Raw genomic sequence first — 27,061 nt, 5'->3', positions numbered from 1 at the left:
CACATTAAGTTCCAAGGGGCCAGGAACTAAGCTTTGTCCAGATTTTGTATCACCTCCAAGGGTGAGCAAGGGCCAGGTAGGTGGCACAGTGGATAGAGTGCTGGCCTGAAGTCAGAAGACTTCTCTTCCTGAGTTCAAATTTGACCTCAGGTACTTACTAACAATATGACCTAGGCAAGTCACTTAACCCTATTTGCCTCCTCTAGAAAATGAACTGGAGAAGGAAATGGCAAAATATTCCAGGACCTTTGCTAAGAAAATCCCAAATGGGGTCTCAAAGAGTCAGACACAACTGAAATGACATAACAGCAACAAGAGGGTCAAGCATGGGTATATTCACTTTGGTGAATATGTGAAGGACTAAGTGACTAGAACAGCTGAAATAACTTAGCCCTCTATAATAATATTCTTTCATTTTGATAATCCACTGTGGGAAATCCCAAGGGAGAACACTTTGTACCTAATAGGAGCTTAATCAATATTTGTCAAATTGGATAATTTAAGATTTTAAAGCTATAATCAAGCAGAATAATAATAGCTTGCATGTATGACCTGAAAGTTTGCATAATTTTCTACATCCCACCATCTCACTTGAGTCTCACAATACTCTGAGGCAGAGGAATTATCATCCCATTTTGCCCATGTTCATATAGACAGTTAGGATGAGAAGCAAGATTCAAACCCAGACCTCAAAACTCCAACACACTCAAGCCATTACTCTATTGTCTCTTGACTGAGCATAAGCCACTAAGAAATGGCTGGGGCTGTTTCATTATGAGTAAAGTCTCTTTCACACTTAGCCCACCACAAATAAGTGCTAGAAGGACCCACAAAGAGGATTTAACCCCCTTCGTTAAAACTACTTCATTTTCTAGATGATGAAACCGAGGTTGAGAAAGAGGATATAATCTGCCCTAGATTCCCCAACTAGTAAATGTCATGTATTTTTAGAAGTTACTGATTCCCAGTCTTAGATTTGAGACACAGTTAAGGAGCTCCAAAGAGGCTGCATGGTATACAGGACTGGGAGCCAGAAGTTTAGTTCTCTGTGTAACCATGACTAACTGACTACTGCTCTAAGATTTCAGTTCCCTCATATATCAAAAGGGGACAATAATACTTGTACTCTCCATCTCCTAGAATTGGGGGGGGGAATATTTTGTAAAACCTAAAGTGGTATAGAAATAGAATTATTGCTATCCCAGAAGGCATCAAGAAATTTTCCTTTCCTCATTTCTCCTCCTGAAATCATTTACTTAAAAAAAAAATCTAATTTCTAGATGAATCAGGAAAGGGATAAATCAAGCAAGTGAAAGGGTGGAGTAGGTCTCCAGAGTTAGGTGATTGATGACTTAAACAAATACCTGAGGTGGCCAACAAATGTATTAATTTACTAGGAGGAGCTCCAGGGTGTGGAGGGTGTGGATACGGGAGGAGGGGATTGAGAAGTAGAAAGAATATAGCAGCTGTATAGAGGGGCCTCATGAGAAGATGCTGCCAAGGTCTTTATAGAAGTTCTGGCTTATAATTCAAACATTTATAGGGTAATGATGCTGAATGTATTAAAATGTAATGGATACAAAGAAGATAGCATTGACCCTCTTCCTCTATTTTAAAATTGCCAAGGGAAACAGTGAACTGGGAGTAGTGGAGGAGAACTGAATGAAAGGAAATGGAAAAAAAAATGACTGATGAGAAAGAGGTGGGCAGATGAAACCTTACTGCCCTTATTTTTCTAGACTCCACTATGGGAAATAACCTTTCAGGGTGACAGAATATTAGAGAGTTGAATGGGTCTTCTCTAGACCAATCTCTTTATTTTATGGATGAGGAAACTGAGAACCATAAAGGTGAAGTCATTTGTTCAGGGGGCTCTTCCAAGGTCCCACTAATAAGAAGGGTCACAGACACATATAACCATATATTAGAGCAGGAAAACACCTCAGAAAGTGTAGGGGGTCTTCTCTTTGGGTGGATAGACTTGGGTGGGGAGATCTATGAACTTGGATGGGGAAAATTTATCTTTGTAAGATATAATTGGTTTCTATTATATATCATGCATTTTATTACATATATTAAAAGCATTACATTGGGCCAATCAGTGGATTGAGAGGCAGGCATTGTGATGGGAGGTCTTGGATTAAACATGGCCTTAGACACTTCTAGCTGTGTGACCCTGGGCAAGTCACTTAATCCTCATTGTCTAGCCCTTGCTGCTCTTCTGCCTTGGAACAAATATATTTTATTGGGTCTAAGACAGAAGTTAAAGATTAAAAAAAACAACATGACTCTAAGGAAGATTCCATCTGTATAGTTCACCATACTGCTGAAGGGGTCCATGACCTAGTAAAATTTAAGAACCCCCATTTCAGTACGATATTGACCCCTCATTTCATATATAAGGAAACTGAGGTATAGGGAGATATGATGACATTCCACAAAGCGACATTCTAATAACACATAATTAAAGGACACCTTTGGGCCAACTTAGTTTTTAAATTTCTCTGTATTTTACCCCTGCACAATAATACAGTGGGTAGTTGAAAAATTCTGGATTTGGAGTCAGCCAGCCTATGTTCATATCCTTGCTCCCCTACTCACTGATTGGTTGACCTCCATCGGTCTCAGTTTTCTTATCTCTCAAATGAAACCATCACACTAGGTGACTTCTAGGGACCTTTTCTGTTCTAAGCCTACAGTCCCACCTCTTATTCATCTAGTCTTTGAGATTCAGAGCCATTTTCTAATTTGAAAAACCACTTTCTTCGACTATCTTTTCTTGAACTCTGAACTCTACCTCTTCTCAGTTCCTATCCTCTTCTGACCTTCTCACAGAGGGAAAAAATGTGAATCACAGAGGGTCCCATAGTGCAACTATTAAGACCTAGTTTCAGGTTACAAAATGTGCAAAGATAAAATTCATTCATTTCCAAGATCTGCTTCACAGAGTGAATGAAACCCTGGGCACCATGACCAAGAGGGCTGCTATGTGGTATCTCGGAATGCACACAGCTTCTCCCTTTCCGCTTTGTTTGATTTGGGGGATCCTAGTTCCTGTATTGATTATAATGTCAATATACAAAACCAATCATAATCCCATCCCAAATGTCAAACCGACCCAAAGTTATCACAAAACATATAGAGTTTATGGTTGTGGACGGTCCCTCAACTTCAACAGATGATGAGTCAGATCAAATTCTGATCAAAGGGTCTAGCAGATACTGTGGAAAGTTTCCTGGTACATTGTGGTATGGAATAGATAGTAGGGGGAAAGGTAGAAGATTAACATCAGACTCAACCCACCCATGTTGAATTTGAATAACAGAGCCAGAGCATATATATTGAGCTCATTCTCCAGCACTGACTGCATAACAACTTTCTACTCTGCTCTATCACCTCCTAAGGACACCATGAAGCTGGAGGTGAGTAGACTGGCCTTTTTGTTTTTCTAACACCAGAATTAGCAAGACAGTGTGGTGCTAGAGAAAACCCTAGATTTAGAGTGATTGGTCATGGGTTTGAAAACAGGTGTGACCATTGACTAAATATGTGACCTTGGATGAATTGCTCCTTTATTTTCTGAGCCTGTTTGACCTTCTATAAAATGAGAAAATTGGCAGAGATGGGCTCTTCTACTTCTGAATCTTGTTTGTGTTAGACAACAGAAGAAAGAGGGAGCAGCTAGGTAGCTCAGTGGATTGAAAGCCAGACCTAGAGAACCTAGGTCCTAGGTTCAAAGCTAGCCTCAGCTACTTTCTAGCTGTGTGACCCTGGGCAAGTTGCTTAACCACCATTTCCTAGCCCTTACCACTCTTCTGCCTTGGAACCAATACACAGTGTTGATTCTAAGACGGAAGGTAAGGGTTTAAAAAAAAAGAAAGAAAAAAGAGAAGGGAAGAAACATTTAAGAACACCTACTATGTACCAGGTATGCTTTTACAAATTCTCATTTGATCCTTAGGACAGCCCTGAAAGGTTAAGAAAATGAGACAGAGGTTAGGTGATTTGTCCAGGGGCATAAAGGAAGTAAATGTCTTAGTCTGGATTTGAACTCTAGTACTTTCTGATTCCAGGCCTAGAACTCTTATTTACTATGCCATGAGTTGCCTCTATATATCCTATGATGAGACTTAGGTCAGAGATGAAGCTTAGGTTTTTGTCTAGATGAAACCTTGGTGATCATTTAGTCCTGCTCCCTTATTTTATAGATAAGGAAATTGGGACCCAGACATTACAAACCTTTGTTATACAGATAAGAAATGGATGGAACCATCAACTGAACCCAGATCTTCTGATACCAGAGCTACTAGTCTTTCCACTGTTTTAAATCCCCTCACAGTCATTGATCCAGGTCTGCCTCAGCACAGGCCAAAGTGCTCCTTCTCATCATTCATTTTTTTCTTTGACTAAGAGGATAAACACTAGTTAGTCATTCATAATTCAAGTGAATTCTCAAAATAAGTGGATAGCAACTCTCCACGAGATCCTCAGTTTTGAAATGGGCTTCCACATAAATCAGCATGACCCCGACCTACTATGGCCAGAGCCAGGCACTGAGGCACTTGAGATAGGAAGTGTAGATGAGATACAGTGCTTATCTTCAAGGAATTGTAAGCTAGAATAATGGATAAGATGCATCTAACCTTTTTCTCATAATCCTCCTTGACAAGTATAGACATATAATGATTCCTTCTAGCCAGAATGGAGTATTCCTTCTCGCCAAAAATCTTTCAATTTGCTCAGACTTCTGAGCCTTTGTTCATGCTCATGTCTATGATCTTATTGGTGTAGGGAATTCCTGGTGAGAAAATTCCCTCTTTCAATGTATATCAGCAACTGTTCTACAACTTATATTTAGTCTATAACCTGACCACTGAGGAGTTAAGTGACTTTCCTAGGGTTTTATAGTCCATATGTATCAGAGTTAGGACTTGAATTCTGATCTTGATTATGGATGGCCCTTTATCCATTATCCCATTCTCCCTTGTTAGGGGAGGAAGATCCTTTCGAAATATTTATTTATTTATTTGTATAAGCTTTTATTATCTCTCTCTCTCTCTCAATGCCCTCTCCAATTGAAAAACCAAAATGAAAAAAGAAAGATAACTGCATATAATAAATATGCATTGTCCAGGTAAACAAATTCTTACATTGGCCATGTCAAAAAAGGATATCTCATTCTGCATTTTAAGTCATTCACTTAATGTGGTTGAGATGGATAACATGTTTCAGCTTTGTTTTTTTTCCTTCTGATCCCTCATGCTACTTTATAATATTTACAGAGATATGAATATAGATAGACGAATATAATATACATGTACTTCTATATCAAAATATGTATTTCCACCAAAGTGAAATACATACTCTAGGTCCATGATGGTGAACCTATGGCATGCCTACCAAAAAGGGCATGCAGAATCTTCCCCGTGGGCATGACTGCAATCGCTTGCCAGAGTTTGTTACTAGAAAGCCAGAAGGACTTGGGGCAGAGCTGTTCCCCTCTCCCTCTGCATGTAGTTGAGAACATTCCTCACTTCACCTGTCTGTCTTCCCAGCAGCCCAAAAGGAGTGCTTTGTTCCTTTGCTGTCTGGGGTAAGGTGCTAGAAGCAGAGGTGGCAAGGCTCATATATTGCATGAGGGTACAACACAGATGGCAGTCTATTGAGTCCATGGTGAAGGTGATTCCCATGGTGGTGTTGGAGAGGGGCTAGGTTTGAAGGGAACATAGCTCATAGCATGGCACATAGCAGGAGGGGAGCAGAACTCAGTGGTGGCAGAATGCTTAGGCCACTTCCCTCCCCCTCTCTACATCTTATCACCTCTTATCACCTGCCCCTCTGCCCAGTAGTGCAATGGGAGTTTTTCTTCCCTCCCCTGTCTAGGGTAAGGAGGTGCATAAGGGAGCAGGGTGGCAGGGTGGTAGGTGTTGGCACTCAGTCTCTGAGGAAGGTGGGACCTGGCACTCAGTCTCTAAAAGGTTTATTATCACTGCTCTAGGGTATAATGTTAGAGGTCATAGGGTGAAAGGAATGACTCTAGAGTCTTGAAGATCTTAATTAACCAAGCAAAAGCTCTGGAAGATGCTGGCAAACCTGAAAGGCTGTATATACATACACACATACTAGAGATGGACTGTATGCCTATTTACTGAAAACCTGCCTAGCTGAGAACAGTGAATATAATCACTAAGCAGATCACAAAGGGGGAAAAAAATTGACCCTAGTAGCTCATTAAGAGAATCTACTATAGGCTTAAGGGAGGGAGAATTATGAATTCTTAGGTAAAACTCATTCAGACCTGTTTAATACAGTTTAAACTAGTTTAATACAGTCTAAACTGGTTCTATTTAGCAGGGGAAGACCCCCCACAGAGAGAGATCTAGACAATGAGTTCAAGAGTGACATAGAAAGACAGAGACAGACACAGTTAGAGATAAAGATAGGCAGAGGGAGATAAGTGACAGAGAGATACAGATTCAGAGTCTGAGATTGGCAGAGAGAGTTAGAAATAAAGAGACAGAGGGAGAGACAGGAGACAGAACACATACAGAGACAAAGAGAGATAGAGGACAGAGACAAAAAGAGAATTTATATTCTCTCTTTTTCTTGGTCATTTCAGATTGTGTTTATCGGGCTCCTTGGACTCCTCCTGGGTTCTACCTCTGCTGACACTGTGAGTTCACTTATTCCAAAATATTTGTTGGTTTGGTTCTCTCCTAATAAATAATGTTCAGGAGCAGGCTAGTTTTGTTACTAACATATAAAGTTTAATATACACTTTAAAAAACTGTATATAATAGCTCATAGTTTCATATATAATCCTCTTTTTGTTTTTCTTTGATTATTGAAATGTCATGTTTCTCAAGTTATAATAAAAAATAAAATAAAAAATACTTTTAAGGGACTAGGATAATATACATTCTGAATTTCTTTTTCCATATTAGAATATCAGTGTCGACAATGACAACAACAGCCAGGGAGGCACGCAGAGAGTGAGCATCAACAATGATCACAATGTAGCCAATGTTGATAATGACAATGGATGGGATGGATCTTGGAATTCAATCTGGGATTTTAATAATGTAAGTAGCCTGCATGTTCTCAGGAAGAAAGTTCTTCAGGCCAATCACTCACATTTCTATAGACCTTGAAAGTTTACAAAACACTTTATCCACACTAGTACCAAAAGGTTGATGGCACAAGTATTATTATTCTAATTTTAGAGTAGTTGAAAAGAAGGAACTTAAAAGGTCATTTTTTTCAAACCTCCTTTTACTAAGAAGGAAATTGACTCAGAGAGAGAAACTAGGTTCTCTAAGGCCACACAGTTCAAGAAGAGCCAAACTTGAACTCTGGATAAGTAAAAAAATTGAGTTTTATTTACATTACAAAATGCTACCAAATGGGCTGAGAATCCGAGAAGCTAAATGATTTCCCTAAGAATAAGGAAAAAAGATCCCATTAATTTTTCTGCTCTTCTCTCCCAAAGATTAGGAAAGAGAACATCACCATCAAGCCAATGGGCATTATGGAAAAGTGAGTGATAGTGTAAGTGATAGTGAAGGATATCTCTCCATAGAAAGATAGATAGATAGGATTGAAATGAGAAAACCTGTGATCTAGTTTGAATTGCCCATCCCACCAACTAGTTGTGTGGCCTTTGTCAAGTCAAATTCTCTGAGACTCCTTTGATTATTTATTCCCATCTTTCTAGTAGGAAGAACACCCAAATTAGTCAGATTTGGGCTTGAATTCTAGCTCTGCTCCTTCCTATTCCCAGTATTAGACCTCAATTTCCTCATTCATAAACAAAAATAAAACCAGGGGAATTAGATTTAGATGAGTTTTAATGTCACTTCTAGCTCGAGAATAATAATGACAATGATGATAATAACAATAATAGCTAACATCTACAGATCACTTTAATATTTGAAAAGCATTTTATAATCATAACCAATCTTCAGAGCTGTGTGTATACACACAGATGTGTGTATATGTACATAGTGATTAGAGCTGATTAGGGTCACATGACTAATAATTGTCTGAGACAGGATTTGAACTGAAGTCTTCTAGACTCCAATTCCAATACCCTATCCACTACTCTATCTATGTTTTCAACATAGCCAAGATTGGAACCGGGTTTCCTGATTCCATAGCCAATTCTCTTTCTACTTTGATAGAAATGATTTCTGAAAGGAAGAACCACACTAGATAGTAAAGACTTGACTAGCTATTGTTTTCTTTTCACAGGGCTTTGTCGCAACTAGGATCTTTGCCAAGAAAACCTGCATTGTGCACAAGATTAACAAAAATGTTGTTCCTAGCATTCAGGACTTTGAAAGACTATCAAAAAATAAGGTAAAAGATACATTTTCCAATATGAAAGAGACAGTAAATGTGAGTAAGAGTTCCATTAGAGAAGTCAGAGTGGAGGTCAAAGAAGATGCCTTTGGTCTTCGTCCAAGGAAGGTCAAGAGAAGAACTATGGGGTAAATATTTTGGGTGGGTTTCCAGAAGAGGTAGAGCCAGCAGATATTTGTTATAGCAGTAGTGAGGTCTCATTTGGTGAAAGGCAACTCCCTATACACCATATATTACTGTTCTCTTCCTAGGGTTGTTTCTTCTATAACTATTGATCAGCCAGAGTAACCTAAAATCCCAGAGTTAGAACTGACTCCCTTCCCCAAGTTACATGATGGTTATCTTTATCCTTATACTGTTCTGTGTTACTTTGATCAGTGACGTCAACCTAAGAATCTCCAATGATTCTGTTTTACATAGGCCACAACTGTTGTTGGGTCATTGCTGTGTTGTTGTTTTTTTTCTCACGATATTTGATTGAATTCATATATAAGTTCATCTGGTTGCAGAGGCTTTTTTTCCCTTTAGAAGTTCATGTGTGGCTTGTTCAATTTCTTTTTGTGATATTGTGTTATCTAAACCATTTTTTCTTCTGTTAATTTGAATTGTTTATATTTTTATAAATATTCATCTGTCTCACCCAAGTTATTAGTTTTTCTGTCATATAAGTTGGCAAAAGAACTTCTGGTAGTTTCCTTTGTGTGGCTAGGTTGTACAGTGGATAGAATGTCAGGCCTAAAGTCTTGAAGACTCATCTTCCTGAGTTCAAATATGGGCTCAGACACTAGCTGTATGAACCTAGGCAAGTCATTTAACCTTGTTTGCCTTAGTTCTTCATCAATAAAATAATCTGGAGAAGGAAATGGCAAATTATTCTAGTATCTCTGGAAAGAAAAACCCAAACTGGGTCATAAGGAGTTGTACATGACTGAAAAGAACACCTTCTTTTATTTCCATTCCAATTGTTGTGGATACTCTTTTAATTTTTTTATTTGAACAATTTGGTTTTCATTTTGATTGAAAAATAACTAGTTCCTAGTTTTATTTATCAGTTCAAATTTTTTCTTTCACTTTTGTTAATTTCTTCTTTGATTTTTAGAATTTCTCCTTTGGTGGTGGGGGTCTTTATTTATTGTTTTTCTTGTTTCCTTTTAGTTATATATTACATTCATTCTTTTATTCCTCTCTATTTTATTGATTAAAGCACTTAGAGATAAAAAGTGTCACTAAAGGACTGCTTTAGCTGCATCCTATAAGTCTTATATGCTTCATAACTGAATGGTCACCTTACTTTGTTGATCATTTGCTCTGTTTGACTGTCCCCTTAGCCAAATGTACATACTGGACCTTCCCCCAAAAGCCAGAGGTACATGATTGATCCTCAGAATATAAAAGACCTGGCCCAGTTTGGAACTCCTATTGAAACCATGTGCAAGGGACTTCCTACATACAAGGCTCAGGAGGTTCAAGGTGAGTCTCTTTCCAATTCCCATTCTTCTGCCATTCTATGGTCAGGCTTTGCAATAATTAGCAGAGATTTCTTTGTTATAATACTAATTTCAGAGTGGATATTTACTGATTCATTCAATGTACATTTTAAATCTACTTCTGTGCCCTTTGTATTGTGACCGAATAGTTTCTGCTGATGGTTTCATATATTCTATAAGGTTCCTGACAAAATATAATGGGGGTGAGGTAGGACTAAAATGGCATATATAAACTCAGATACAACACATCAGAAGATAGTAACTGCATATGTAGAATACAAAGTGCTTTAAGAAAGAGGAAAAAGATTCATTGTAGCTGGAAGTATAAAGGGATGCCTCAAGGAGGTGGTGGCATTTGAATTGGGCTTTGAAGGGTGAATAGGTTGTCAACAGTCTGTTCTGAGAAGTATTCTAGAAGTGGGTAACTGTGAGCCAAGTCAGGAAAATATGGTAAGTACATATGTGGAGACCTATAGGTAAATTAATGTGGCTGGATTATAAATAACATAAAAAGAAAGAGAATAAAATATGACTCACAAAGTTGCTTATAGTCAGATTTTAAAAAGATGTGCATACCAAATATTAGCCCAGGAGAAAAGGTTGAGTCATTCTACAGACAGAAGGATAACAGCTGGGATGATAGAGCTACAATACAATTTCTACCATAGGCTATGTTAGCTGAGATGTTTAAATGAAGGAAGAGATGCCAGTGATAGTGATGAATATAGTTCTGTTTCAGGTAGATTACAAGAGTGAGGGAGAGAAGCCAGGTAGAACTGCTAGGGGTCCTGAGCTAGGTGGTTGCCATAGTCAGAGTGTTTTGTGCCTGTTACCAGCCATATTGTTAACCTATCACTTTGCTATTTTTCTATCCCAGGGCTTGAACATTATGGATACATTTGGATATCTCTTTATACTTTGAGAACATGGATTGTTATTATTGTTATAAAGAAGTTCTCTGGTTATTTAAAAAATTGTAACCAACCTTTAGGATGATGTTCAAGACCACTGAATATTATTCAGATTTTATGATACAATGAAGAAAGTTATAGTGAGGTTTCTGGGTAGTATATGTATTTCTTTTACTAGAGTTGCTAACAGAGTAACAGTTAATTTTTAAAGGTGGGCTATGGAGCAAGTAGTTCTTTGTGATGATGTTTGCTTCAGGTTTATTAGCAAACAGACAGATATCAATCAATCAACATTTATTAAGTACCTACTGTATGCCAGGGATTGTGCTTAGTGCTGAGTGTCTAGTTTTGCAGTCTGGGCTTGCTTCCCCATCACTAGAATTATACAGAAGTCAATGGAGTACTATGAAAGCTTTTTGGAGAGTAGAACTCTTCTGGTGGATAGCGAACTGAATGAGGAGATTGAGAGAGTACACACAGGGAGACCAGTTAGGAGGCTTTTAAAAGAGCTCATTTAAGAGGTTTCTTTGCATGGACTAGAATAGTATTGGTTGTGGTATGGAAATGATGAGTGCACGAGATTTTCTATAAAGACTGAATAGATCTGGACAACTAGTTTAGATTGTGGGAAGAGTGAGAGGGAGGAATTAAAGGATAAATTTATGAGCACTGGTCACTGAGAAGATCCTTGAATCATTGACAGGAATAAAGGAGTCAGGAGTAAGAGAAGGCATAGGAAGAAAGACAGAGATTCAGTTTTAAATATTTTGGGTCTAAGGTGCCAGTTAGACACACTAAGCAAAGGTCAGGGCTGGAGTTATAAATTTGGGAAGGATTTGCATAATTTTCAAAACCATGATAATACTTGGGATTATTTTAGGAGAGTATGCTGAGAGAAGAGGGGCTCAGGGTAAAAGCCTTGGGTGATGCCTTTGATTCATATGTGGAATGAGAGAAGAAAGCCAGTGGAGGATTTAGTAGTCAGAGAGAAGGAAGAGCCAGAAATTTGTGGTTATATAGAAGCCAAGGGAAAAGAAGATATCCATTAGAAGGGTGGTGGTCAGCAGCGTCAATTCTCCTTGGGAGTCAGGTATTATGGAGACTAAGAAAAAGTCTTTAGAAGAGAAAAAATAGGAAGATATTTATGATCTTGGAAGGAAGTGTTTCAAGACAGTTGTGGGAGGCAGATCACAGGAGGCTGAAGAGTGAATGAATCTAAGGAAATGGATGGTCATAATGGGTTACTTAAGAAGTTCTCTACTGAAAAGGAGAAGAAATAAGGGTAGCTAAAGGAAAGAGAAGAATGAAAAGGAGATGGTTTTTCTTTGGTTTTTTTTCTTTGTGTTTGTTTGTTTTTTCTCCAAAGAATAGCAAAGACTTCAGCTTATGTGTAGGTAGGAGAATCACAACTTCACAGAATTTCAGAGTTAAAAGGGAGCTCAGGGATCATCAGTCCATATTCCTTCCTCTTCCTCCATGGCCTCTACCTAAAAATCAATTTCATAACTTTGAAGACCTCTAAGGAAGGGGAATTTAGCAACTTCAAAGGCAGCCTATTTTACCTATATATACACTTCTAATCATTAGAAAAATATTCCTAAAAATAGGACTAAAATTGACTTTGTGAAATATTTACCTATTGTACCTGGTTGTGTTCTCTGGGATCAAAGAATTTCTCTTCAAAGGGAAGGGGACAAAGAGAGAGAGAGAGAGAGAGAGAGAGAGAGAGACAGAGAGAGAGAGAGAGAGACAGAGAGAGAGAGAGAGAGAGAGAGAGAGAGAGAGAGAGAGAGAGAGAGAGAAGGAGGGAGGGAGAAGATGAAAAAGGTGGGGATGGGGGATTGGATAGAGGGCACAGGTAGAACATAGCCTTAGAACATAGCCTTAGTCAGAAGTAGGGTTATGTTGTTTTCAGAAACAATAGGGACAGAAAATGAGTGAAAATGTGGACAAGTCTGAGGAATCAGTCAGTACTGAGTTATTGAACAACTGAATCATCCACTCCATTCTTTAGCCTATGACAAACTGAGTGATTGATGGAACCATCCAGTTCCTTTGCCTCAAGGCATAAGACAATGCTATATATTTGCATGCATGAGTAAATGAATAAATCATTCTGACTCCTAATTTGGCCATTAATGTGCATCTTTTATTTATGAATCTTCTAACAAATTTCTGCATATTCAGAAAATATCTTTAAATAGTACACATGACCTCCAATATGATAAAATTAGAATCATAACTAGTGGAATCTGCTCCTGAAACAAATTCAATTTGGGGGATTAGGTGAGTCTTTCCAGTGAGAGGAGGGAAAGAAAAAAGAGAAGCCCTGGGTGACATGGTCACAGATGGGCACAGAGAAGTGTGTAAAAGGGATAGTCTTGTTAGTGACATTGATCTGTTCCTTTCTCTGCAGGGCAAAGCTTCCTTTTCTTCAGTGGCCCATGCTTCAGTGCCAATATCCTCTTGATTTTTGACATCTCCTACTGTGGAGAGACAATTGCATGAAGAAGCTACTGAAGACTCAGCATTCAAGATGTGCTTCCCAAAGCTTTTCAAACTTCAACATTTCTTAAAAAACAAAAACTAGCTTCCATTTCCCATCTGACTCATTCTATTTTCCTTGCTGTTTTCTTTAAGTTGTCAATAAAACTCATTTAATACTGGAATGACAATTTTAAATTTCTAATGTTTTCTGTTTGTACTAATTTATATGATATTGATTTAGAACTGGATGGGATTTAGAGTTTGGCTAGTCTAGTCTAACCCCTTCATTTATTAGATAATAAACCTGAGCTAACAGAGGTTGTTACTTTCCTGAGATCACACAGAGTATGATGAAATCTGGATTTGAAACCAGGTCCTCTGATGTTAGAGCAAGTGTTTTTTTCTATTGTATTATATGTCTTTCTATCTTAAGATACTGTCAGAACTGGCTGAAAGAGGATCTGACCAGAGGCAAATGAGACAGAGAGTTGAGTAATGCAACAGTGTTTTATTGTGGGAAAGGAGGTGGTCGGGAGGAGGAAAAGAGAGAAAGGGGGATCTCACAAGCAGTAGATGGATAGGGATCTCCATCTGGATGGAGAAGGGGGCAATCTTTTATAGGGTGGTGGCCTGGGATAAGGTAGCTTGGTTTGTCTCTACTGGGCAAAGTTGAGGTACTTGTGTCCAGATGATTGGATAGCTCTAAGGGAGTTAAGAATCTTGGTCTCTGGGGGTGGGAAGTTCTCAGGTTTGATGTGATATGGGAGGTCATTTGTCTAAGCCTGACAGGAGAATACATTTGGATGTCCTTTTATCCTTAGATTAAATGTACAATTGGGAAATTACTCTCTTATAAAGAATAAAGTAATAGTTAAAGGAATTGTAGAGGATTGAAGAGGTACAGGGGATAAGGAAGGTTTTGTAAGAGGGAATGGAGGATTTGAAGGGATAGAGGGAATATGGATACTGGTGAGGTAAAAGGAGAGAGACATCCCCTGCTGAGAGGTTGTGTTAGATTTAAAATAGTTTTGAGTGTTAAATAGTTGTAGATAAGAGAGTGGGAGCCATAAACTGTGATAATTAAAATGTTTGGGAGCAAGGGAAATATATATATCAATTATGACCACTGAAATATGTTTTCTACTGTGTCTTGGTTTTATATAAATATAAGATGGTCACCAGGGAATATATTCCCAATTTATGAATATGCCCAAGCCAACTGGGTTTTATAGAGAAATTTAATTTATAATACACTGATTAATCAATAGAAAAAGAGAGAAAGTAAGAAAGGAATAAGAATGAATATATCAGTCAGTTGGTTTTATCACTCACCCAAGATCTCTCTAGGTAAGGCTTCTCATGTCAACCTCAGGCTCCACCTTCAAGAGAGCCTCCTTTCAAGAAATGTTTCCAGAGAATTCTCCTCCTTCAGAGCCAGGTTTCCCTCCTGGTCCTCCAACCCTGCTATCTTTAAGGAAACCATCCAAGTTCCCTCCCCTCAGTTCTCACATCTACCAATCACTGTCGATGTCTCCCCTGTGCCAATGATGGCTCTAGTTTAACCCAGGACCGCCCAGAGGTCTGTGGCTTTGCACATGTCTGTTAAAGATTATATTCTCAAATAATTAAATCTTGATCTTGCTGCAGCCCTTCCTAAATCCTGTTACTCTGAGTAGGGTAGAGATTGTATTTTCCAAGACCTGGTTCTGTCATTCCAAGTATCTCTATTGTATCAATTCTAAAATCAATCATGACTCAAAGAACTTCCTGTTCTATGCTTAAGCACAGGTCAAAGCCCTTTCCATTGTTTAGCAAAAGGTTTCTGTCCTAAAGTAGTCTTAAGTAGGGAGGAGAAGGACCCTCCCATGCCAAGGGTTTTCACATTCCAATAGAGTTCTTACTATCAGTAGGAAATTTTTCAAGTATGAAATTTCTCAATGGGGAAATTTCCAACATTCATAAGTCTAAGAAATTTTAAGGTTTACAGTTGTCTGTGAAAAATGGGGTTCCCAAGAAATGGGCCAACTATGATATACTGAAGGGATATCTTCTCTATTGATTGATGTTGAAGATACCCCAGAGCAGGTAAGCACCAACCCTCCTGAGAGACAAGCCTCCCCTGACCAAAGCCACTCAGCAGGGGTTTGAAAAGGACCGTTTATGGTTGAATATCTGTCTTTAGGTTCTGCTCCCTCTATGTCCCCTGAAATAATAGTCTTCTTATCTGACTATGTGTTATTTAACTCAAGATGGATTTAATAACAAGTTCAAATTGGAAAGGTATCAGGGTAGAGGCAATAGGAATTTCCCTATATTTTGCCACAAGTAGGGTTTGAGTCTTTCTCAGCTTTCGAGCTGAGGCCAGGCCTCACAGGATTGTGGAGGGTTTCTTTTATTTCTGTCTATGCTATATCTGTGTTAGCTTTCTTAAGTTTAAAGTCTTTAGCAGTAGATAGCAAGAGGAAGAAAAGGTTCTGATCTTCAGAGCTGGTTGGAACTGTCTCTTTGGGCTAATGCCCTTAAGACTGGCCTTAAGTTCAATCAGAACTGGATTTCAAATCCTAGCTTCTATCTACAGGTGTGTTTGGGATGGCTTCTTCAAACCTCTCAGCTTACATATCTATAAAATAAGGGACTTGGGCTAGATGCTTTTGAATTTCATCCCCCACTCTTAATCCCAAGACCTGGCCTTGCATAGCTTAAAATACCAAAGGTATGATTTTTACTCCAAAACCCAGAAAGACAAAACAGCAGAATAAGGGGTCAGTGGCAGAACTGAGAATCATACTTAGGACCTCTTAATTCATTCCAGGCCTTTTCCCACAATACTCCAAGTGATGTCGGGATATACTTGTATACTTAGTTTTGGGACTGATATTGCCAATTGAATCACGTTTCTTATAAAATGCCCTTGTTAGTCCTACATTTCTAGAAGTTGGAGGGCAGAGTGGAGGGAGATTGTTATCATCCCAATCTAAATATCTAGAAGACCAACCAATTGGAGGGTGAACAGGATAATGAGAGGATTGGAGACCACAACCATAACTAATGATCTCAGTATATGGGAAACCGTACACCAAAGATTCCCATCAAATGAGTTTTTTTTTTTTGAAGACAAACTTAGTTGGGAAGGAGAGGCCTCAGGATGATACCAGATCATGGGAAAAATATAGAGAACTGTTATCCTAGGGACAGAGATTTCAGGGCATTCTCTGCTGGAAAGGCTATTGTTCCATAAAGGAGCTAGAAGGGCAAGGCAGGCATTAGGTCAACATGCATGTATTGTAACCTTAAAATTTCCTAGACCCTATTTTATAAAATTGGATTAAGACTATTCCCCATTTGGGCAGTGAACTCTACTTAAAGCAGGAATGTGAGAATTCTACTTTACCTACTTGGGTCTGCCCTAGGGGAAGATAAAGTTGTAAACTCTTTTCTGAACAGTGAAAAGTACTTAAACCCCTACTTTTCTTAAGCTAAGTACCTATAAAGGTCGGGCAACTTGTGAATTTACCAGGAACAAAGAACTGGAAAACTTACTCAGAGCTTTCCTGGTGTGAATTTCTGTCCTTTAGAAACATCTACAGTGATTGGTAGATGTAAGGACTTAGGGGAGGTGACAAAGGAGATTTTGCCCTTAAAAATAAGTGCTCAGGGAAGAGCTGGGGAATTCTGAAACATTCAGATTGGAGAGACTCATTCTGAGGAGACTGATTCTGAAACATTCAGATGGAGGAGGGAGCTGGTGAAAGCAGCTGAGATGCTGCTGGCCTGGTGTCATTAGAATTCCTTACTTAGACAGATCTTATGGTGACTTATAAAAAACTGACTGATTTCTCTCTTAAGACTCAGGTCTAGGCCATGTTGGCTTGAGGCCCTTCATACTTATTCCTTTCTTACTCTCTCTCTCTTTCTTTGATTACTCGTATTGTTAATTAAAATCTCTATAAAACCCAATTGACTTGGGTATTTGAATAATTGGGAATATTTTCCCTGGCTACCACCTTATATTTGATTTTAAAACCCAAGACACTGTAGTGAAACATATTTCTGCAGTCAAATTTACTCACCCTCTCTTATATCTATCACAATTTATATCTTTCACTATTTTAATCACTACAGTTTAAGACCTCAACCATTTTAAATCTCACAGTATTAAGTACTTATTTTGTGCCAGCCACATAGCACCTCTGGCATGAGGGTTTGCCAAACCCTTTTTAGGGCTCCAAGAGCTGGCAGGGAGGACCTGCCCCAGATGGAGAGCACACAAAGGATTTCACATCAGGAAGAGAAAGTACGCATCATCTGGAAATTTCATATTTCAAACAATTATTTTTTGCTAAGTATATGCAAAGTTAAGTTGTTTCTATACTGCTAAAGGAACAAATCCTTGAACTTTCCATTTTCTAGTGCAAAGCCCTGACTACTCAACCTTAGTTACAGATGTGATAGAGTCCATGCTCTTTGAGACTCTGTTGAAGCAGTTGTTTTGATCTGGTAAAGATAGGAATTAAGGGAGACATGTTTCTTGTCTTCAAGTTTTTAAAGATCTTTCATGTAGAAGAGTGATTTGATTTTTTTTTTCTTTCTTGGCTTTAAAGGGGAAATCTAAGATCACTGGTGGAAACTATGGAAAGGTACATTTTAGTTCATTATAAAGAAAAAAATTAAATATAGCAATCAAAAATTGAATATTCTGCTTTAGAATGTAATGAGTTCTTCATTACTATAGAGTTTTAAGGGGAGACTGACCAAGCACGTAGAGCTATCTTTTAAATAGGGGCACTGCTATCTGTCATTCATGACTCATGGAGTTGTAAGAATCAAATAAGATCATGCATATAACATGCTCTATAAAGCACTTGTAAGGGTTAAAATTAAAGTTTTTTACTAAATATATGAGTGTGGTCACCAAAATTAATATATCTCAAGTCAGAATAACTTTTTAGCAATTAATTTATAAAATAGAGGGAAAAAGGGAAAGAAGGAAATGAGGGAGGGTAGATAAATACTCCATCCCGGTCTGAACCAGGCAGTGCTTCAGAGGCCCCAGAAAAGGGAGACTAGAGGTAAATGAAACAAGGGTTTTAGCCACAAGGCCTCCTCCAAGACAAGGGGTCTCTCTGGTGGCTAGTACCTCCAGGAAAGCAAGGAAAGGGAGTCAGCCTTTTTCATTCACCCTAAGGGAAAAATCAAAGAGTGGTCTGAGGTCCCAAGCCAGAGCTCCTTCAAGGTCAGTTTCAAAGGTGAAAGAGCAGGTCACAGGAAGTTCTTGCCACTTTTAAAGGCCATTCCTTTTGTCACTTCCCGTGCCTTCCTTCCTCTTTAGGTGGACCAACTGCAGTTATAGCTTTGCTTAGGACTGCCTAGGGGGCAGTCAGTCAATTCTGATTTGTCATTCACTATAGTACATGTGGGTCACAGACCTTCTCATACTTAAGGATAAGTGGGATGTGTATGCTTCTGGTGATTAAATATAAAAATGGGCAGAGGAGAGTTAATCCCATCTTCACACACTAAGTATCAGCCCTCATTATTGTGTGGCAGCCACTGTACATACTCAAAGAGATCTATGATCTCATTGATTAGGGACTTCTTTCTAACAGTGTAGACTGCAGTTTATCCATTCCTGCCTATCTAGTGTGACTCTTATCTATGTCCTCTTCAGAGTTCTCTGCAAGAAGGTCCATGAATTCAGCTAGAGACCTTCCTCTCTTTCTCCTGATTTTAAGAAAATCAGAGGAGTCTTGTGGCTGTCCACCTGACATCCATTGGCCATTGAGAAGAAGAGTCATTCACCAATTTCAGAAAGGTGGGTAGAACTAGACAATGACTGATGTGCAGAGAATCTAAATAAAAGTTCTAATTGGGAAGACACTATGTGCTGATACCCTCTTAGAAGTCAGGAAATTCAATAGAATGTGACTTGGCCTGAAAAAGACAAATAAGAGGAGGACCAAACCTAGAGACTGCTCAACTCTCATTTTTGGAGATTCTTAGTGAAATAAATAGAGGATATTTGGGGATGGGATATGAGATGTTATTTTAGGCCAGTATCAGAAGAGGAACCTGGTTTTGGGAAGGCCATCCAAGCCCAGTACAGACAGAACCAGACCCTGAGATGAAACACACACACAGAGAACGCTATGTCATAAAATAACAGTTGTTTAATAAAATAGGGATAGGTTAGAAGGGATTTGGATATAGCTTACTCTAATAATAACTATCAACACCTCCCCAGATCCACAAATCTCTTCACAGAGATTGCTTCTGAGTGTTTCCCTACTCTACTCCCATACTCTCTATATAACCCCAAATTACTATACTCAGCCATTCAATCACATTTTTCAGCCACTCACACACAATTTTCACATATTTGGAGCAGATTGAGGGCCACTCAATCATCTTTTCTATATACCTGGCATTCAACTCTCACCTGTGGCTCTAAGAAGCTTTACTATGTGCAGTGGTCACATCTCAATAAAACCATCTAGGCAGATAACCTAAATCAGGTTGAGGGTAACCTATGGCTACAAACCTGTCAATTAACTAGAGAGTTTTCTTCTCCAGGAATGTGAAAACTTCCCCTTAGTGGAATGGGCAGATGGGAAAAATATATTCCAGTGGCCATGAAGAGTACTGAAGCAGACACTGTGAAGCCTTTAGAGCTTGGTAAGACAGTGAAGATGCCACCTTCAACCACTGCATCCCAGGCCATCACCAGTCATCTTGATTTTTACCTCTTCACTGGTCTTATATGATTCTGGAAGGGATAGTGAAACTAATGACACAACTAGTAAGCTTCTAAGACAGGATTCAAACTCAGGTCTTTCTTGACTCTATGTGCCTCTGACCTTTTATAATGGGAGTCAGGCTTGTCAGTCTACTCTGATTTTAAGCTTTGATGGCAGCTACCTTTTCTATTGCCTACAGGTTTCTGGATGGCTTTTTGTGCAATTCTAGGACAGAAGAAGTCATTAGATTCCTTAATTATCATTCATTATGGTATAAATTTCAGGTTTTAACTGCTTTGGATATATGGAATTTAGACTACTTGTCTCCACTTGCAACTTCCTAGACAGAAGTCCAACCCCTTTCTTTTTTTTTAGATGAGTACATGAAGAGAAAAAGAACTTCTGGAGAGGACAAAACAGATGGTTTTACTATCTCCAGTTGGAAATCTTGAATATGTAGAAGTTAGATAGTGCTATAATAATGAGTGTGCTTGACACTTTCCTAGAACTGGACTGGCTATAACAGCCCTTGGAATTCTAGAAGTTACCCTGAAGGTTAAGGGCTAGAACTAGTTATCCAAGGCACACATATCATCATAATTCTCCTGGAAGACATCATCTTCCCCATCATCATCCATACTGAAAGGTTGCATCAGCTGAGCCAGCTGACGGATTCTGTGCTCGAGTCAGACTTCATTATGCTACAATTCAACCATTTGCTCATTATGTCAAAAACTGATACTTTGGTTACCCTAAATACTTCCTTTGCCCTTTAGTTAGCAAAGCCCTTATTGCTAAAGTAGATAATAAAATATAGAACTTACTGTATTCTAAACATTAGTATTTACCTAGGGTTTTAAATAGTATTTTAAAAAATCTCTGAAGTGATTTTCCATTTCACAATATGATAAATTCAATATCCATCCACGCAAATCAAACAGAGTATTTTGGATTGACCAGGTCCTTTAATACTTTTAATCTTAAGGGATAACAGAAAATAGAATAGAGAAGGTTATACTAATATTTTAGAAAAGGTTATAGTTTTTTTTTGTACATGAGATTTGCTAAAAGTTCAGGGTTGTTTTTTTTTTACAACATAGTCACATTAATTTCTCCAGACTTTTTCTAGAACTGATCTTCACTGTTCTCCTAACACTAAGGCTCAAAGATTCCGACATCTTTGAATACACAATATTCTCTTCCCTACCTCCAATTCTCATCCAATTAGTTGCTAAATCCTGTCAGTTATTCTTCCATGACATCTCATATTTCTATCTATTTCTCAATTCACACTGACATCACCCTGGGTTCATATTCTTGTCACATCTCTCATGAACAATATATTATTAAGACCTTCTAATTCTTCTCCCTATCTGTACCTACTTTTCTTGTCTAATCCTTCTTCCATATTATTATCAAAATAATCTCTCTAGTGTATGTCTGAAGATGGAAGGTACCACCATAAAGTGAAAAGATTGATGTTACAGCCAGAAGATGTGTATTCAAATCTAAGTTACAATTTATTGCCTGTGTAAGCTTATGCTTACTTAATATTCTATTCATTGGCTAACTTGTCTTATATAATCCCATCCTTCACCCTTATTAGATTGCATGCTCTATGAGGTTAGTAACATGACTTTTTTCATATTTCATTTCCTTTCAATCCCTTGCCGGAAGGGACCTCTTTGTCTCCCTAGCAGCATAGCATCTAAATGGCTCATTGGGCAGAGAGCTGGTCCTAGACTCAAGAAGACTTGAATTCAAATCCAGCTTCAGACACTTAGTAGCTGTATGGCCTTGGGAAAGTCACACCTTAATGTACCAGAGAAGAAAATGTTAAACCACTCCAGTATCTTTGCCAAGAAAATGCCATGCACAGTGTAAGGAGGAAAATGAAGGAAAGCCTGTAAACCCAGGTATATGCATAAGAAAAAGCAAAGGTTTGCAGGAAGATTTGATCGCATGCACATTAGGCCTCACCTGTAGATGTTAATTGAACTCAATCTGACTGCTTTAAGTTGTAATAAACAGTATTTGGTTTATTAAACTTATCTCAGATGAGAGCATGATGAACCAGTGTAACAGAGTTCTTAAACCTATTAGTCTAGTTTCTCCACACAGAATCCCACTATGATTCCTCATAGATGTATTTTAATTTAAAATCCAAGATTTTTGATCTTTTGTTTGAGATTGTATTTTTATAAAAATCCAAGATTTTGATTTTGTTCGAGAAAAGATCTTCAAGGAAGAAGCTTGCTAACTCCTAAATCCAGAGAATGAATTGTTTCAGAAAGATGCTGGAAAACCCACACTACATCAAGAAGATCAAGAATGAACTTTGGATATGGTTGATTGAACTGAAGATTGATTTAATATTTATTGCAAATGTACACTTTTATGCCAAATGGGACTACCCCTAATTTGGCTTTCTGTCAATGCGCCTAGCAAAACATTGGTTTTGCTTTCTTCCTTTTCTATTTCCTCCCTCACTACTCTAATTTCCTCTTAGAAAATTGAATACTGTATATATCTATAGTTAGAAGTGCATTTAGGACTACAAGATGATTATGCTAAATGATCAATGGGGAGACTAGTCTCCCAATGATCATCAGGGGGGATTGTGAATCTTAAAAATTCTCAGACCCTACTTCAGAAGATTTGGTTAAGACCATTCCCCATTTTAAACAATGAAGGTACTTGATCAGGAATGTGAGAACTCTACTCCACCCATACTTAAGCATACTTTAGGGGAAGATAAAGTTGTAAACTCTTTATGGAACAATGAAAAGTACTTAACCCATACTTAAAGTAAAGCTAAAAAACCTTAAGCTGGGTCTATTTTTAGATCTAATACAGAAAGGTGCTAAGTACCTATGAAGGTCAAATTAATCACTAAAAGGTCAGGCAACTTGCAAACTTGCAAGGGGCAAAGAGTTGTGAACTTACTCAGAAGTTTTAGTCTATCCAGAGAAGTTGAGAACTAAAGAAGGTGTGAATTAAGAATGGTCAGTCCTGTGAAAACGTCTACTGTGAGAATATATGAGAATTTAGGGGAGGTGACATAGGAGAAAATTATCTTTAAAAGGAGAATGAAATTCTCCTTTTAAAGAGAATTTAAAAAGAATTAAAGATTTTAAATTTAAAGATTTAAATAAAATTATAATTTTAAATTTAAAATATAAATATAAATTTAAAATACAAAAAATTAAAATAAAAAATATATAAAAATAAAATTAAAGATTTAAATAAAAAATTAAAGAGAATTAAAGAGAATGAACAGGGAGAAAAAAGAAGCATTAAGGGATACAAAGTCATGATAAGGAAAGAGAGTTTGGAATAAAGAAGGAGGTTGTCAGATTTGAGAAGGTTGGGAAATTGTGTGGTGAGGATTTTAGAGAGTATGTCAACATTACCCTGAGAATGGTGGCAGGGGATGAACTGGAGCATAAGACTGAACCAGGTACTGACACCATCAAGAAAGTGGGGACTGGGAAAAGGGCCTCATTGGGTCATATTTGGAGAATTAGCTCCCCAGTAGTCTGGTTGAGCTCTTGCTAAATGATTAGATCTAAGACTCCAAAAGTAAAGCACCTAAGGAATAGTTGAGTATTCATAGACCAGAAAGATTAAATAACTACTTGTCCAAAATCATTAAAATGTCATTAACATCCATTTCCTCCCAAATAAACTGTATAGGGTGGATTCTAACATTGTTAGAGATAAAAAGGACTTTAGAGATCATCTATCAATCATATCTATCAACTACCTTGATGCTGAAATTATTTCCCTAAGATCACAAAACTAGCAAATACAAGACTGGATCTTGAATTAAAAAATTGATATCAATTTGGAAGGAGGTCTCCAGTGGAGTGTTTGAGGGATGTGTATACAATCCTATGTTGTTAAATGTTTTTATCAGTGACAAGGAAAGAGGTATAGATGGCATACTCATCATATTTGCTTTCAATAAAAAGAAGAGAGGGGCAGCTTATATCCTAGATGACAGAATCAAAGTGTCAAAAAGATAGTGAACAGACTAGATCATTGTGTCACATCTAATTAGATGAAATTTAATAAAGATAAAAATAAAGTCTTATGTTGAATTAAAAAATGACTTCCCAAGTACAAGATGGATGGGGCATGGTTATGAGGCAGTACGCATGACAAAGTTAGGGTTTTGATGAACTGACAACTTAATGAGTCAATGGAATAACATGACTGTGAGAGAAAAGCTAACGAAGTCTTAAACTACGTTGAGAAGTATAGTTACCAGGAATAGGTATGGAATGATAATCTTACTGTACTCTGAGATAGCCAGATCACATCTAGATTTCTGTTGTCCATGTTAGACACTGCATTTTAGCAAGAAAATTGAAAAGCTAGAGAGCACCCAGAGAAGGACAAGTATAGCAGAGGGGTAGAATACATGCTATATCAAAAAACTGCCAGTCTTTAAATCCATCCTTTGAGTTTAAAACTTCCTTGATATCATCATTTACAATCTCTCCTCCTATCCCCAAGCTTTTAATATAATAAGGATATTAAAGACCTTAGAGAGCAAATCATATGAGAAGAGAATAGGTCTTTAAAACAACCTTCCAATATTAGTGGATTGAAAGCCAGGTCCAGAGATAGGAAGTCCTGGATTCAAATGTGGTCTCAAATACTTCCTAGCTATGTGACCCTGGGCAAGTCAGTTAACCCTCCCCCCTCCCCCATTGCCTAGTCTAGTGGTAACACTCTTCTGCCTTGGAATCAATACACAGTATTATATGGAAGATAAAGGTTTTTAAAAAATCTTCCAGGTTTAAAATTCCCTTGACATCCCCCATTATCTCTTCTTCTCCTTCTCAGTCTCTGATAATGAGGTAGCCCTTCTCCTTGCCAGCATTGACCTCCTTACATTTACGCTTCATTACATTATCCTCCCCATTTTTTAGCAGATTATTCTCTCAGTCATCTGCCCCCACCATCTGCTGCCTCTCCCTATATACTGGTTCCATCATCCCTGCTTCCTTCAACCATTCCAGACTCCCAGTCCTGTCATCCCCTCATGATACAAACCTTTTCTCCTCTTCTCAGCTTAGAAAAAAATAGCTATATTTCTTCTCTCACTCATTGCTTTGGTCTTCTCCATGCCTGGAATATACTCTCTCCTTACCCCTGATTCACTGAATCTCTCTTTATTAGTAAGCACTATCTTTCCAACTCTAAAATTCTTCAATTGTATCATAAAAGAAATCCACACTTAGGCTAGGAGTTTGAATTAGGTAAACTCTAGGGCCCTGGCAACTCAGATGAACTATGAATTTATGAAATATACAATAGCTCAGAGTTTAGGCATTTCAGGGCACAGCATGCTATTTCCTAATCATAACTCATTTATGATCATGCAAAGGTTTATAAAGGCTTTAAGATTTACAGAATGCTTTCTTCTGTTATGTTTGGCATCAAGAAATTTATTTGGCCCTTCATTAAAGTTTTTCTTTGAAAATCCCAGCTGACTTCATGTGGATATTAATGTAGTCAGCATTTTAGATGATAGAAGCTGAGCAAGTTCATACATGCACACACAAACACACACAAAATCAGCACTTTGTACCTACATTTAATTGCTATTTGATGCCTGTTCCACAGAAAAGTAACCATTTTGTTCATGCATTTTTCCTTCTTAAATAAAAATATAAATTATTAGGTATTCCATATGGTTTCACTTATATGGAACATCCTGTATAATAATTAGGATAGCTGCATTAATGATTACGAACACACAGATCTTCTTTTCTACATAGCTGACTAAATAAATATAGGTTTAGCCAAGACAAGATTTGCATCTAGGTTAAAAGAATAGATACAGAAGTACCTTAGGGGAAGATAAATAAAGGCAGAAAAGATTCATTACAGTCCAAAATGTTTTCCTAAGGAAAGTGGTGAAAGCCTCCTGGTCAGTCATTTAGAATAAGGTTGACATTTTCAAGAAGCTGAATTTAAAGATCTGATTCAAACTTTTCCCTTTATCTTTAGGCAAATTTTTGTTTAGAAGCCCTCAGTAACTGTTACAGAAATTAGAAAATGTTCTTAATTCACTCTAAGTAGCTCTGCTGGGTTATGCAAAACTCTGAAATCTATAAAAGGATCTTTAAAAGCTCCTTCACTGACACAGGTCAAGACTCTTCTGGCACCTTAGTAGATGGTTTTCAGCTGTAGTGAAAAGACTTATCACATATATCAAAGGGATCATGGAATCATAGAGCTATAAAGAACTTGTGTCCTCATGAAAGACAGCATGGTATGCCAGGAAATATCTTTGTCCTTTGGTTCAAATACTATCTTTGACCCTTACTAGCTGTGAGAAGGTCAAGAAATAACTCCTTTGTGCTTCAGTGTTTACATCTGTAACATGGAGATAATAATACCTGAGGTCCTACTATACAGGGTTGTTATATAAATCAAATGAAATACCATATGGAAAGTACTTCATGGACTTTAAATTGCTATGTTCTTGACAGCTGTTATTATTATTACCTAATAATAATTAGAATGGGGCCTTCCAGAGCTTATACTTTGTTTACATAATCTTCAAAACCCCCAGGTCCCATGAAGCATGAGTGTTATTATTTTTTATTATTAATATTATTGTTGATTATTTATTATTAAATTAAGTTATTAATTATAAAATTAAAATGGATTGACAATGTCATTGATTTATATGGAATCTCTGGTAATACAGATCACAACCTATTCATAATTTCCTATTTTCATGGGGTTAAAATGTGGGAGAGGGCAGCCTTACCCAAAATAAAGGATGTCTTCCTTTGCTTTCTTTTGATGTAGTAAGGATTCCAAAGAAATCTTCTCGTGGTCTTATATTACTCTCACTAGAAATTCCTCTCTTCTTTTTCTGACATGACTAACTTTTTGTGACTTCATTTGGGGTTTTCTTGACAAAGAATTTCCTTCTCCAGTTCATGCCGGGAGCCATCAAGACCACGCTGTTTGACATGGTCTTTATGGAAACCGGGGACTGCAAAGCAGCCCCCAAGAAGGATGGAAACACCTACTGAAACCCCCTAAGTGACTT

The 27,061-nt window shown here is 37.8% G+C and overlaps 1 protein-coding gene across 1 annotated transcript; it reads left to right on the top strand.

Annotated features, from left to right (window-relative positions):
* Positions 1 to 3,360: 3,360 nt before the first annotated feature.
* On the top strand, positions 3,361 to 13,441 carry GKN1 (gastrokine 1). The gene is made up of 6 exons (XM_001381661.4): positions 3,361 to 3,422; positions 6,620 to 6,673; positions 6,945 to 7,082; positions 8,251 to 8,358; positions 9,690 to 9,831; positions 13,176 to 13,441. Exons 1-6 carry the CDS (start codon positions 3,411 to 3,413, stop codon positions 13,265 to 13,267), a joined length of 546 nt encoding a protein of 181 aa, XP_001381698.2. The 5' UTR covers positions 3,361 to 3,410; the 3' UTR covers positions 13,268 to 13,441.
* The last annotated feature ends 13,620 nt before the right edge of the window (positions 13,442 to 27,061 follow it).

Source organism: Monodelphis domestica, chromosome 1 (genome assembly GCF_027887165.1).
Source record: "Monodelphis domestica isolate mMonDom1 chromosome 1, mMonDom1.pri, whole genome shotgun sequence".
NCBI lineage: Eukaryota > Metazoa > Chordata > Mammalia > Didelphimorphia > Didelphidae > Monodelphis > Monodelphis domestica.
The sequence above is the reverse complement of the archived record's forward strand: the minus strand, read 5'-3'. Positions and strand labels throughout refer to the sequence as shown.

Coding starts and splice junctions, on each gene's coding strand:
- GKN1 (XM_001381661.4), top strand. Junction 7,083..8,250: donor CAATCTGGGATTTTAATAAT/GTAAGTAGCCTG, acceptor TTCTTTTCACAG/GGCTTTGTCGCAACTAGGAT. Junction 8,359..9,689: donor AAAGACTATCAAAAAATAAG/GTAAAAGATACA, acceptor CTGTCCCCTTAG/CCAAATGTACATACTGGACC.